This window comes from Mesoplodon densirostris, chromosome 18, assembly GCF_025265405.1.
Source record: "Mesoplodon densirostris isolate mMesDen1 chromosome 18, mMesDen1 primary haplotype, whole genome shotgun sequence".
In the NCBI taxonomy this organism is placed as follows: Eukaryota; Metazoa; Chordata; class Mammalia; order Artiodactyla; family Ziphiidae; genus Mesoplodon; species Mesoplodon densirostris.
Genome location: NC_082678.1, coordinates 56639992 through 56653950, shown reverse-complemented (window position 1 = coordinate 56653950; position 13959 = coordinate 56639992). Strand labels below are relative to the sequence as shown.

Sequence of the window (13959 nt, the reverse complement as noted above, 5' to 3'; positions counted from 1 at the left end):
GTAGCCCTTTAATATTACATCATTAGGATTATCCTAAGGCATAGAGATGATTTTGAAAGTTATCACTTTCTTTGGGTAGGTCAATACATTTGATTGTTTCCTAAACCAAACTCTTTCAGAAGGGAGACTTATTAGTTCTAAGACACATGTAAGGCAAGGGGAAGCATATGTTCAATTAGAGGAAGGAGAATGGCAAGAAATATGGCAAAGATAAGCTACTCTTGGGCTTTTAAGGAAAAAACAAAGATTAAAAAAAAGAAAGAGGAAAAAAATCAGTTCTTACCTTATCCCTTGCTCGGAATGTGAAAAACTTAGGGAATTCTCTCTGTGTTAAAGAACGGGGGGGAAATGTGTCAGTCCTTCATATATATGGCTCTTTGGGGATAAACACATAGTACAGAAACTGTCAAGCATCTAGAAGACAACTGCCTAGAAAACACGTTCCTTACCTGAGCTTAGCCTGGGGAATATGCATGATCCTCTGGGTAACCATCACTTTGACCCCACTTACAAATTTGAGAACCACCACACGATTAACCTAACTTTAATAGCTACCCTCTTCTAGCGAAAGAAAAAATATGTATTTTTTCATCTCCCAAGTGGAAAAAGTTTTTTTGGGTGTTGCTCTTGGCAGAACCTGGCAAATAAGACCAATACACCTGAATCCTGCAGCACTGCAATAGTAGTTACTGGACTGATTTCCCAAGTTTCTCCTTAAGAAACTCTTAAAATGTAAACTAGCCAGACAGCATAGAAACCCCAATCCATGTTTTTTTTCCTCATTCACTCTTAAGTCAATAATTTCAAAGGTTTAAACAACAATATTTCAAGACAAAGAAAAGTACAAGATGTTACATTGGTTCATACCACTATATGTATAGGAAAGAATGGGGTGGAACTAGTGAACGTGTAATCATTAGGTCTTACTGCTCTTTTGCAGGGCATTACACAAGAAAGCAACCAACTTACTAGAACCTTATTAATTAACAAAGATGAATTCAATTAGCAGAGTCCATTAGTTTCAGAAATTTAACTTATTAACACCAAATACCCCTGTTTCTCGGATGAGAAGCTCTACTGGCAGTGCTGGAATCAAGTCATTACTATTTGCCTCTATAGGAGGTTTTATTAAGGCATCGTCTTCATTATGAGTGCAATGTAATCAAACACTTATTGGTACAAGGCAGAGAGACCAGGACTAGCTGCCTAAATACCTCTCAATGAACTTCAGGAACCATGAAGGAAACATGAACTGAAAGCCTTGTACGTGGCAGGCGCTCTCATGTGTTGACCGTCGAATGCTCTCAACAACCTCTTAGGAAAGTATTGTGACCCCCAAAGGTGAACTTGGGTCTCTCTAATGCCAGAGCCAGTGCCCTTTCATCTCTACCTCTTAAGTGTAGGGTGTCACCTATCTATTCTTCCCCACCCCCACCCCCTGGCTGTGCCACGCAGCTTGCAGGACATTAGTTCCCTGACCAGGGATGGAACCCGAGCCTTCTGCAGTGGAAGTGCGGAGTCCTCACTACTGGACCGCCAGGGAAGTCTCTCTATTCTTATTTTAATCTAAATTCCTTATTTTGAGGACTTCTCTTTCATGAGACAAAAAACAAAAACCCCAGAAATTAAAACTTTAAAGAAAAAAAGCAAAGCAAAACTTGTGGCTCTTGAGTTGATGGAGAACTTCTTGAATACTTTCCACAGGTCTTAGGCTTCACCATAACTAAAGCCTGCACAGTTAATAAATCTTTTTACATTTTCCTTGGCATTTTAACTGTAAAACAGCATTTAATAGGCTTCTAGGAGCTTGTTTAGCAAGGCTGGGAAACCACTGGTCCAGGCTTGGGTCTTTAAAAGCCCTTTGAAAGTGGATTTACACAGCACTGATCTTTTACTGATGGTGTTTTGTCCTAAATAAACTCTAATTCCCCCTGAACGATAATGAAGAGCGTGGGGATGACTTCAAGGTTAAGCAGGAAGATGTTGAGCTGAGCTGTCAGTAGATTTCATGCTCAGGGCTTTATATAGTCTCTGTTTTGGTTTTATTCTCAAGAGGTATGGCTTTCAGAGCATTAGCTAAAAAGTAACACAAGTCAAAAAAGGAAGGGTAACAAAGTCCTTCCATGAAATTTTCTGAAAGAAAAGTCAAGAGAAGTAATGATACAATCCTTCAAGCACACACTCCTCTATTCCTCCATAACTTTAGTTAATTAGTTAACTAAAATAGTTATTTAGTATACCATTTACTCAAGGGTGTATAGTGGTAGGAACAAAATGATTTTCCTTCAAAAACATAACAAAAGCAAGAAACATTTTACTTACTACTAATGTAATTAAGAAAATGTGTAGTAACTGAAAGGCACAAAAAGCAAACAAGTGAATGGAAATAAATATCTTTACTACAAATAATGAAAAAGACTGACAAATTCTTGGCAGAGGTGGGCAAAGACTACCAATCAGAAAAATCACTTTCATTAAGGTTAGCTAAGAAAACGTGTTATGAGGACTTCCCTGGTGGCGCAGTGGTTAAGAATCCGCCTGCCAATGAAGGGGACACGGGTTCGACCCCTGGTCTGGGAAGATCCCACATTCCGCGGAGCAACTAAGCCCGTGCACCAGAACTACTGAGCCCACGTGCCGCAACTACTGAAGCCCGCGTGCCTAGAGCCCGTGCTCCGCAACAAGAGAAGCCCCTGCTCACCGCAACTAGAGAAAGCCCCGTGCAGCAACGAAGACACAACACAGCCAAAAAAAAAAAAAAGGTGTTATGAGATGACATGAACAAATGTTCTTAAACTTTTGAATAAATTTTTAGTTCCACAGTAAAGTCCTCAATTTAAACATGAAGCATTCAGAACAGAAGATGGCAAGAAGTTCCATGCAACGGGAAACCAGGATTAATGAACAATTCTTCAAGAGATAGGGAAGTCTGAGGACTTCTATAGAAAGTCACTTTTTTTTGGCACTCAAAAATCACAGAAATACAGAAAACACAGAAAAGAAGAAATCCAGAAGTCTGATTCTGTAGTTTTAATAAATTCCTTCATCCTACCACATCCTCACGCGGCCAATTTTTCCACTAACGGCATTCATGCTTATTCCATCACTAATGTAATTGCTTTCCAGGCATTCTACTAGTGTTATAGGCAAATATCATAATTGAATGTACACAAAGAAAAACCCTCTTAGTGTGCTGGTACCAAAAAACAAAAGAATGCAACATTTCTCAGGAAGAAATTATACCCCTGCTGTGTTCTAATCAGCCAACCATCATCAGGACAATCAAAATAATTTGCCTAAATTAGCCAATCAAGACACCCTGCAAATCAGAGAATGTGAAAACCTGCAACAGAAAACATCATAGCTGATTATGATACTAATAATCGTGTTAAAAACCTAATGAGATGAAGAAATTGGAAGCTTGCTGGTGCAATTCTCTTTTACCTCAACACACTGAGAACTAATTATATAGACTGTAATTAAAACAAAATCTCAAACCAAACCTTCTGAAAAACAAATCGTTGATCCACTAGCAAACAGAACTACCATTTTTTCCCCAGCTTTATTGAGATATAATTGACATATCAATTATTTTTAAAGAAATGAACTACTAACCATGATAACTGTTTTCGATAGCAGGCTCTTCCTTCAGGCGCAAACGATCCAAAACATTTAAAGTGGGAGTCACTCACATAAAATCAGTAAAACTGCAATTATCTCCTAGGTGATTTACAGCAGAATTTTTAAAAATTTCATGAACTCTTACAAACAAGAAACAAAAGGAAACTTACAGATGAAAAAGTGATTTGGAATCTTATCACGTTGTTTAGACCTAATGCTTTGTTTAGGTGGCAAAGGATAAGAAATCCGAGAAATATGCATTTTAGTATCCTTAACAAAACTTTGCTGGAAAAAATATGGAAAGCTTCATAAAGTAATACTTATATTCCAATTAAACACCTTCTGCTGCACTTTTTGGAATTCAAGATCTGAAATGTGAGTGAAACGGATAAAGACAATACTCATAAAACTAGAGAGCGGCAGCTTATATAGCTGCAGAAATTCAAAGAGCCTGTTCTTTTGCTTTCGAGGCTACAGTTTTTTTTTTTAATATGAAGAAGATATTTACAAGGCTAGACTTGTTTTTCCTCAAACTTTCTGTTTAAATAATCAATGTTAAACAATTATGCAAGTCCCATTATGGGTACTTGATTTAATTAGATGGTTACGGAAACAGACTCAACACCAAGCCTCCTTAATGCTGGTGACTACTGCCCGCTCAGAACAGTCTCCACGTAGAATCAAGAGACTTAGGCAGCAGCAGACATTCGGCTGAACAGCTCTTTGGGGACTGTGGTGATTAAACAACGAAGTTTTGGAAATAATTCCAGCCTTCGCTGGCATGTGAACAAACACCTAACAATCAACACACTCTCTAGGAACCCCCATGCGGTCTGGTCCTCTTTTGCCTTGTTCTGGTTCTGAAGCAGTCTGAGAGACAATGATTATGTAACAGCACGGCTACCTCCTTCCACACCAGCCAATGTTGTTCTCGAACCAAACTTGGTAACCTTCCTCCTCTCCTTGTCCCTTCCTGCGCACATTCCCTCTTCTACTCAATAATATAGGGATTTCGCAGTGTAGAACAGGGGAGGCTGCATACATCACAGTGGATTACCAAGAAGCCAGAGAGGTCAAGGGATTCATCTCTAACACTCCCAGAAAGCTTCCACTTTTTCACACTATACTAACTATGGGGCAAGCACACATCAGATGACATGACAGAGGCTAAGCGTCCTTCAAGCTACCACCAGCAGAGGAACTCAGAGCAGCACCATGACAGTGAGCCCCAGATTTGTACAAATCCTGCCAAAGCTTCCTGGATATTGCAGATCCTGGCCAGAGTTCAGTAACAGTTGTCCTTGACCCCTGCGTAACCGCTAATCATTTCTCAGGGGCCTAACATAAAAACACCCCAACTCCTCTGCCATCCAATTCTTCAGAGCAAATCCAGTCCATACCTCAAACCTTAATGTTCTCTACGTCCTAAAACAACCTTTCCTACACTTATGACAAATCAAGTCACTTGATAATTTAACTGATTTCCCATTTGATGCCACTACAAATAGAAACTGTACAATGAGTCCCAGAAAGACCCCCTGCTGGGCTCATTTCCTAGCAGATTTTGCTTAGACATGTCCCTATTCAACCTACATCCAGAAATATTAAGAGAGCAGGGAGAAAAAAATGTTTTAAATCTATAGATGTATTCTAGGACAGGATATAGATTCAAAGATAGAAAGTATAAAAAAAAAAACCCAAAAAACAATGTCCGTGAGAATTAAGTGCTTTGGCTTTAAAAAATTTTTAGTGGAGAGTTTTAATTTATCATAGAATGCTTATTATAAAAAATCAGTTCATGTGCTATAGACATGAAGACTCTGTCTGAACCATTAGGAAAAAGGAAAACAATTTTACAAATTCAGTATTATTCCCCAGAATAATATATTATTCCAAAGTCAGTTACAAAAGAAAAAAATCACATTAACACTAAAGAACCTAGCCCAACACTCTTCCCAGATCCAGCATGTCTACCTGAGTTCTGATCAGCATCTACCAGCTATAGTATTTATTCATGGGCTCTCATACTCTATCCCCAAGTATCAATTTTATTCTCTAAGCTCCTTATTTTTTTTCCTAAAGCCCCAGGATTCTCTTTAAGCTCCTCATACTTCTCCACTGCCTCCAGTTTCCTGTCTACAGTTATTGATTGATATATATCTGCACTCTGCTTGATTTCCTGACATCAATAACACAGGGGCATTGTGGAGTCCACAACATTTCCTAAAGCATTTTAGAAAATCCTAGCTCTTTAGCCTGCAGGCTAGGCTCTCTTGTTTCTCTATAGACTAGACCAACAAGGTGAACCTTGTTGAAAAGGAAAGAGAAGGAAAACAAAATGTCAAGTGCTAGAGAACTAATAAACAAAAGGGCAATAAAAGCAATCACACACAGGTCCTTGAGTTTAGGAAGTCCTTTCCAGCATCCCAAATGTTATCTTCATTACTGCCATTGAGCAGGGCTTGAAAACTAACTTAATCATCTTAATTGCTAAAAACAAAACAAAATAAAATTCTCATCAGAAATATTAAGACTTCTTAATATCCTTTGGAATCTTACTTCACCACACTAGGATCAACTTTTAAAGAAATACTGTGACTCCAATCAGCCATTTTGGAGAATGACATCTTGACTGCAAACTGGATTTCTGACCTCACTGCTATAATCATATTGCGTATGATCATACACATATACACCACAGTTCAGATGTCAGGCTATTAACTTAGTTCTCTTTATTAAAATTTTTCAATAAAAATTTTAAACTCATAAATATTAGTAGTTAATTCAGTTAAATGGGGAAAAAAGCAACTTAATTTTTATTTATTTCCTCCTCCTAGAATTAATGTAAGATGAAAACACCAACTTGGGCTCTGTTAAGGCATTTTAAATAATAAGTGATTGTTCTTCAGAATTGACAGTTCTCAATAACAGAACCTGAATCCATCTTTGGTAGAAGCCAAGACCCCAAGTACGATTGGCAGTCCTTGATTACTGATTCGCTGTGTGCACAGAAGAAATTACTAGTTAGCTTCTGCTTCTACCTTATTCATCTGGATAAATGCACGTGCTCATCCTTAACTATTTCTCAGACATATACTGAGAATTCATTATAGGGTAGAAAAGGAGGAAAATTTAGTTTGAATTACGCTATAGAAGAACTGAATATTCATTATAACACTTTTTCAAAGAAGAGGGACCAAACATCAGACCAGCCCTTCTAAATAATCAGCAGGTAACAGATAAAACAGTAAGTAATCTTTCACCACTGTTGCTCTTACTTACATGAAATCTCTGATCCACCTCATAGTTGACCTGTTTTCTGAAATCCTTTCAAATAAAAGACAGAAAGGAAGGAAAAACAGAAGAGGGCAATTAGTAATAAAATTAAAAACCAATTGAGTAAAAGGTGATGACTTTAATGCTTTTTCTTGATTAAATTTATATCAAAACAGTTACTTCTTTGCATAAATTCTACAAGTAAGCATATGCTTATAATTCCATTTTTCACTTTTAAAGTTCTAGCAGCAGCATAAGAAATATTAAAGAGATGCATACTTCACATGCCAATACCTTTTGTGCAACCAGGAAAGTAAGGCGCCGGATTCCACGCTCAACCAGGGTAGCTTTCTACAAACAAACATGCAAAAACAGAAGCTAGATGAGATCTCCATTCATCCTAAATTTTAGCCCATTCAGTCCTCAGAAGGCTGTGATTGCACTAAGCACTGTTTTGGATATCTATGTCTTGACTCAGTATCTTCAAACTTGCAAATAAACAAATCTCAACCTGGCTCCTGGGAATAAGACTTACAGAATAGGTTTTAAATATTGACCTGGACAAAACTGAAAGAGAACTCTGTGGAGAAGAAAAGGTCACATGAGGCCACCTAAACTCTCTAAGGACTGATACATATCAAGGTAGACCTTAACACAATTTCTGCTTATAGAAATTACACTGGTGGGCATGTATTTAAATGTGAAGATCAATACTGATATAGAAGCTAAAAGAATTCAGGTAGAGGGAAAAGAAGAAATTCCATAAAACGGAAAATTCAAGTACTAAACTGTTATTTAGACTATAGACATCACCTACCATCTGATATAGCATTCCCAGAATTCGACCTAACAAATCCTAACCTTTTCAGCTTTAAAACATTTCCTCCCTACTTTATATGAAGGTATTTTTAAAAAGATTCTCTTTAAAAGTTGTTAAAAACAATGTCTAACAGGCTTTTAAATTTAGTGATTATTCATACTTCTGCTTGGTACAGGCAAGCAGTATATCAGAAGAGACCAGCAGTTTCAAGACAGCCCCTTACGTGAGTCTTGGGCCTGTGGCTCCAAGCCTTCCTCTATCCTGTACTGCTCTCTCATCTCAAAAGGCAGAGAGAAACAGATTAATGAGCTAAGTAAAAGACATGCTCTTAAAGGTCCCTAATAAAGAGGGGCTACATGGCAGCAAGTAGAAAAGCAATCCCACCCACTGAATGACCTGAAAACACACATGAATAACACAAATAGAAAAAATATGTGGACTTTCACAACCTACACCCAGACTTTAATTTGATCACGTTCTTTAACCGAGAGATATATCCATAAGCCAGTTCTTAACTTTCTTGATATTATATAGTTTTTAAATCCAAATTGGCTACCCCTCATAAACAAGCACATCCCTGGGCCATTTCCTCTTACTTTTCCATTTTTACTATGGCGTTGTTTTGTAACAAAATTAGCAGGATAAGCAAAAGATAACTGGAAAAAATTAATTTCCTAATAATAAATTCCCAGGTCAAATATAAATAAATTTTGGTTTAACTACATTTAAAAATGATTGGGGGACTTCCCTGGTGGCACAGTGGTTGAGAATCCGCCTGCCAATGCAGGGGACACGGGTTCGAGCCCTGGTCCGAGAAGATCCCACATGCCGTGGAGCAACTAAGCCCGTGCGCCACAACTACTGAGCCTGCGCTCTAGAGCCCACGAGCCACAACTACTGAGCCCGTGTGTCACAACTACTGAAGCCTGTGCGCCTGGAGCCTGTGCTCCGCAACAAGAGAAGCCACCGCAATGAGAAGCCAGCGCACCGCAACAAATAGTAGCCCCCGCTCACCACAACTAGAGGAAGCCTGCGTGCAGCAACGAAGACCCAGTGCAGCCAAAAATAAATAAATTAATTAAAAAAAAAAAAGATTGGTACTGATATCATACCCATTAGGGTAAACAACCAAGTATTTGTAGTATAAGAAAAGAAAGGGAGGAAGGGAGGAAGGAAGGGAGGGAGGGAAGGAGGGAGGAAGGAAGGAAGGAAGGAGGGAGGGAGGGAGGGAGGAAGGGAGGGAGGAAGGAGGGAGGGAGGGGGGAAGGAAGGAGGGAGGGAGGGAGGGAGGGAGGAAGGAAGGAAGGAAGGGGAGAGGGAGGGAGGAAGGAAGGAAGGAGGGAGGGAGGGAGGGAGGAAGGGGGAAGGGAGGGAGGGAGGAAGGGAGGAGGGAGGGAGGGAGGGAGGGAGGAAGGGGGAAGGGAGGGAGGGAGGAAGGGAGGAGGGAGGGAGGGAGGGAGGGAGGAAGGAAGGAGGGAGGGAGGGAGGGAGGGAGGAAGGAAGGAAGGAAGGAAGGGGAGAGGGAGGGAGGAAGAAAGAGGTGGGGTGGGGCGGTTGGTGGTTCTCTGACTCTCAGTGTGCCAAGGAACAGAAACATTTCTTCTGACCCCAACAAAGAATTCCACTACAGCCAAGTCCTTCAGAGACAAGCATCAATAGCTATGTTCTGGCCAGGGAAGAAAATAACTTTAATAATGCCATAATTTAAAATCAAAATTGTTATTGCTTTAAAAATTCCACAAGTGGCTGACAATAACAGCAGAGCAACAGGATTCTGATTACATTGTAATAATGCGGGTCTCACAGCAAGTCCACAGCTATTACCCAGCGATTAGGCGTCAGCACCTGGAGAAACTCCATTTACACTGGCTGCTTCAATCTCCTCCACAAGTCATTTACAAATATATGATCCTAATTTCTATGAGAGAAAAAAAGACATGCTGGGACTAGAAGATTATTTGGACAATTTGGATCAACCTATTTGATAGTTTAATGTGTGCTTTAAAAAAAAAAACTTTTTCTAAACTGCTAGGAGCATGATCATGAAGTGAAAAACAAAACTAGTTATCACTTCAGCTTTTTTAAAAATTGCTTTTGCTTCCTTTTCTTTTTTATATTTTTTTCACAAGTAGGTGAAAATGCCTAATATGCCTGGGTAAGCATGGCACGTGATGCACTAAATAGCTTCTTCAAGCTTGGAATGTTGGCACAGTCTACCCTTTCCCTACTGAACAGCCACAGGCAAAGACTCTGGGTTTCTCTATGCCTCAGTTTACAAGTCCAGTAAAGGAAAAAGGTAATTTCTTATCATCAGTTAATGCTACAAATATACATAGTGAAAATGAACAAACTGCCTCTTTAAATCAATGTGTGATGATATACGTCACTTAGAACTGAGGGTAATAAAAAGCCTAAAGTTGAGGTCAAAACAATCAAATGTGGGCAATTCGTGCCTCAAAACCCGGGAAGAAACTCTCATAGATCATTCCATCAAGAACAGCATTAGTAGCCATGCACAACGTTAGGACTTTTCCAAGTAAGGTCACCTTGGTCACTGGTCTCAGGTTAATTTTATGTGGTCATGCATGAGTCAAGGGCAAGAAGGAAGTTAGATTTCTCTTCTACAGAAAAATTCCGAGGCATGACTCCTACTTTTACTTCTCTGGAAGGACCTTTCCTCACCACAGTCCCACGGTCAGTTCACGTGCTGTGACAGCGTCATGGGGAATGTTACGACACATTAAGCATAAAATTACCACCCTGTCCTGTATCAGCCATTAGCGTTATAGGATGTGAATGCCTTTGGCACTAATTGTTTATACTGCTGAATTAAATGTTTAAAAATCTATCGAGGGGCTTCCCTGGTGGCGCAGTGGTTGAGAATCTGCCTGCCAATGCAGGGAACACGGGTTCGAGCCCTGGTCTGGGAGGATCCCACATGCCGCGGAGCAACTAGGCCCGTGGGCCACAACGACTGAGCCTGAGCGTCTGGAGCCTGTGCTCCGCAACAAGAGAGGCCGCGATAGTGAGAGGCCCGTGCACCGCGATGAAGAGTGGCCCCCACTCGCCACAACTAGAGAAAGCCCTCGCACAGAAACGAAGACCCAACACAGCAAAAATAAATAAATTAATTAATAAACTCCTACCCCCAACATCTAAAAAAAAAAAATCTATTGAGTTCTTTCTTTATGACAAGCACTACGGACTAGGTGCTTTCCATTCAAAGAACACACATAGGTCTTGTCATTAAGGGCAGTTGAGGAAGGGTACTTTGGCAACAATCATATATCGTAATGAAATATAACTGTCGATGATCATTTTGAACATTAGACTCTAAGCATCTTCAGGGTCAGGAATGTATTATTTACTAAAGCACCTAGATCTGTGCCCCCTGGAGCTGGCATCAAAGCCTTAAATTCTAGTTTTTGCTCTATCATCTACCAGCTGGTGATTAAAGGGCCTTAATCTCTCGAGCTTGAGCTTTTTCCCACATGTACAATTGAAATAATTCCTGACTAATCTAACCCCATGGGATTGTGGTAAGGTGCAAATAAAAAAAATTATACTGTCTTTAAAAATAAAAAGTATTATTGTTGTTAATCAATTTAAGCTGACCAATTAGAAATTCAAGGGAGAAAAATACATTTTAGTTAGGGCTACGCAGAGAAGTCCTTGTAAAAGAGGGAAATTTTAAGACAGTTCTTAAAAGAAGCAGGATTTAGAAAGAAGGGGCGGGGGGGCGGAGGGAAGGGAAGGAGGGAGGGAAGAAAGAATGAAAGAGGAAAACATTCCAGATGAGGGGCAGTAGAAGAGATCAAGCAAACAAGGTAGATGAGATAAAGACTTGGGTCTTTTCATGGAACAGCAAAGGCTAGATTGTTAGCCTTCATTAATAGGCTGATGTCAAATATCAAGGTAAGGAGGTATCCTGAAGGTAAGAGAGAGTCACTGTCGAGTGGGAGAATAACTTGGTAAGGGGGCAGTTTAGACATTTAATTTTGTGGTAGTGAGCAGAATGGAAACTATCTGGAGGGGAAGAGGGAGGATCACAAGTAAACCTGTCACAGTGTCTCAGGTGTCAGGTGAGGAAGGGTCTAAACTAGAAAGAGGGCAGTGGGAATTTAAAAACTGAAAAGAAGGGGGAGGGAAGAAAGGAAGGAAGGAAGGAAAGGTGGGTAGGAAAGGAGGGGTAGAATAATGCAACAGCAAACAAAAGGAAGAAGTCACTGATTTCTGCATGACTGGGGGCAAAGCGTGTGGTTACTTGGTTATTTTTTGGTTTTGTTTAGCTTTTTGATAGGGGAGAGGGGGAATCAGAAAAGGTGAAGGAAAATGACAGGAATTTACATTTAAACTATATGGAGTTTGATGTCAACACAAGATATCCAAGTGACATAAAATTGCAAGGAGGACGGAAGTATAACTGATATTTTCAAGGCTGGGATGGAAGGACTCAGAGGGGGCCTGAAGGGAGTTTGGGCCTAGACATGCAGAGTTAAGTCACCAAAGGGAATTCAGCAGGTGACTGGAAGTTCCAGATTGGAGCTCTGGAAAAGATTCAGGAATACAACTTCCCTTCCTTAAAACATTTTAAACATTTGAGGTCTAAATTTCTTGACATAAAAAAAAATATGCATTTTATACTTTTGAATCACTTCGGAATTTTACCCCTACAAGTAGAACTATGTGAAAGACATAGCCGTTATCAATGATAGGCCTTATATGTAGCAACTGATAAAAGGATGGATATGACACACAGCGAGAAGGAAAGTGGCCATCACCAGTTTCCATCCAACTGAGGACTTACATTTTGCTGGGTAAACTCTCGGAACATAGCTGCTAGCCTGTCATCCTCGATATCACAGTCAGTTTTGATAGCCACATTCAGAATGTGAATTGGTTCATCCCTGGGGATCTGTAACCCAAGAACACAAGGCAAGGAAATTAGGAGGCTGGCTAATACAGAGATGGAGAGAAGTTATAGTACTTGGTAGGATACCTGAAAAACAGATATGGCCCACAGGACATTTTCTGCTAATATGAATAAGCAAAATGAAACCACTGCCCAATACCCACAATGGAGATTAAATAAAGACACCTAACTTTAAAAAAATAAGGCAGCAAAGGCATTAGCTAAAGGCGGCCCTAAATCTTGGCTTGATGTGAACTTGAAGACCACTATGTCTCAACTTTTTCACCAACAGAATGGGAATGAAACCATTTGCAATATCTCTTCACAGAATGTAAAGGAAAATGAGTGAAAGAAGCCATCTGAACATATTCCCATATAACATATTTCTAAACAGTGGAAGTATCAAACCATGGGAAAATAACCTGGTAGGGAAAAAACAGGATGTGTTTGCAGAGAAATGAAAAGGGAAAGAAGGGTTTAATAAAAGGACAAAATTTTAAACAAAGTGTCTATTTTTTCTACTATCTGAAGTCCACAATTCCTTGAAGACTACGAAAGCACTGCTCTGCAAATATACAAGCCATTACTGAGTAAGAACTAAAGCAATCAAAGCTCAAGTGTTTGAAACAACATTCAGAGACCTAGAGGCAGCTGCAATGGACATAGACGGCCTCATTCTACGTCTATGGATTCCATGATTAATACAGTGGTTTTGATTTTTAGGTTAGAATTTATATTCCACCTGTTTCTAAAAATACTTTGATGAGGCATATAAAATTAAATAATATAAAGTAGGGTAAAAAGATGAATTCTTCCCTACAATGTTCTACAATCAGAAAGAGAGTATATAGTACAAATCCTGTATCTGAAGGAGCAAAGCAGTCTCCCAAAGGGGACACTATACCTTGTCTTCATCATATAGAGATGTGTGACCTGCCTCAGGGAACGTGGGGCTTTGGGGTGGGGAATCACAGAAGCAGCCCATCACTTCATCAAAGATCCTGAAAAATACCAAAGAAACACCCACGATGAAAACCCAAGTGGCAGGAAACGAACGTTGCCATTGCCAGCTCTGTCTAAAAGAATAATCGATCCTACCCTGCACTCAATTGTCAACAGTGGCTAGAGGTGACATGCAAAATTTCACCAAGTGGCAGAAATTAGGAGGATGGATTGTTTACACTTTAATAAACCACATATATTTTTTCTTTTTAAAAAAGGATGATCCGAAGCTTTTTTTGTTTTGCTTCTTTCATGTGTAAGATATGAGCAGGGCTGCTGTCATCGTCGGTCTTAAAGTAACAGCAAGAGCCTGGGACTAGAGCAGTGA

At 39.7% G+C, this 13959-nt stretch overlaps 1 protein-coding gene across 3 annotated transcripts in view; it reads right to left on the bottom strand.

Annotated features, from left to right (window-relative positions):
• ACACA (acetyl-CoA carboxylase alpha) overlaps nt 1-13959 on the bottom strand; it is a 236979-nt gene that overhangs the window by 97196 nt on the left and 125824 nt on the right. For all 3 annotated transcript variants that reach the window (XM_060081582.1, XM_060081580.1, XM_060081581.1), the window contains 5 exons: nt 13534-13630; nt 12525-12632; nt 7192-7248; nt 6904-6948; nt 284-325 (listed from right to left, as the gene is read on the bottom strand). In XM_060081582.1, the coding sequence (XP_059937565.1) occupies nt 284-325; nt 6904-6948; nt 7192-7248; nt 12525-12632; nt 13534-13630 (349 nt within the window). The remainder of the gene's footprint in view (nt 1-283; nt 326-6903; nt 6949-7191; nt 7249-12524; nt 12633-13533; nt 13631-13959) is intronic.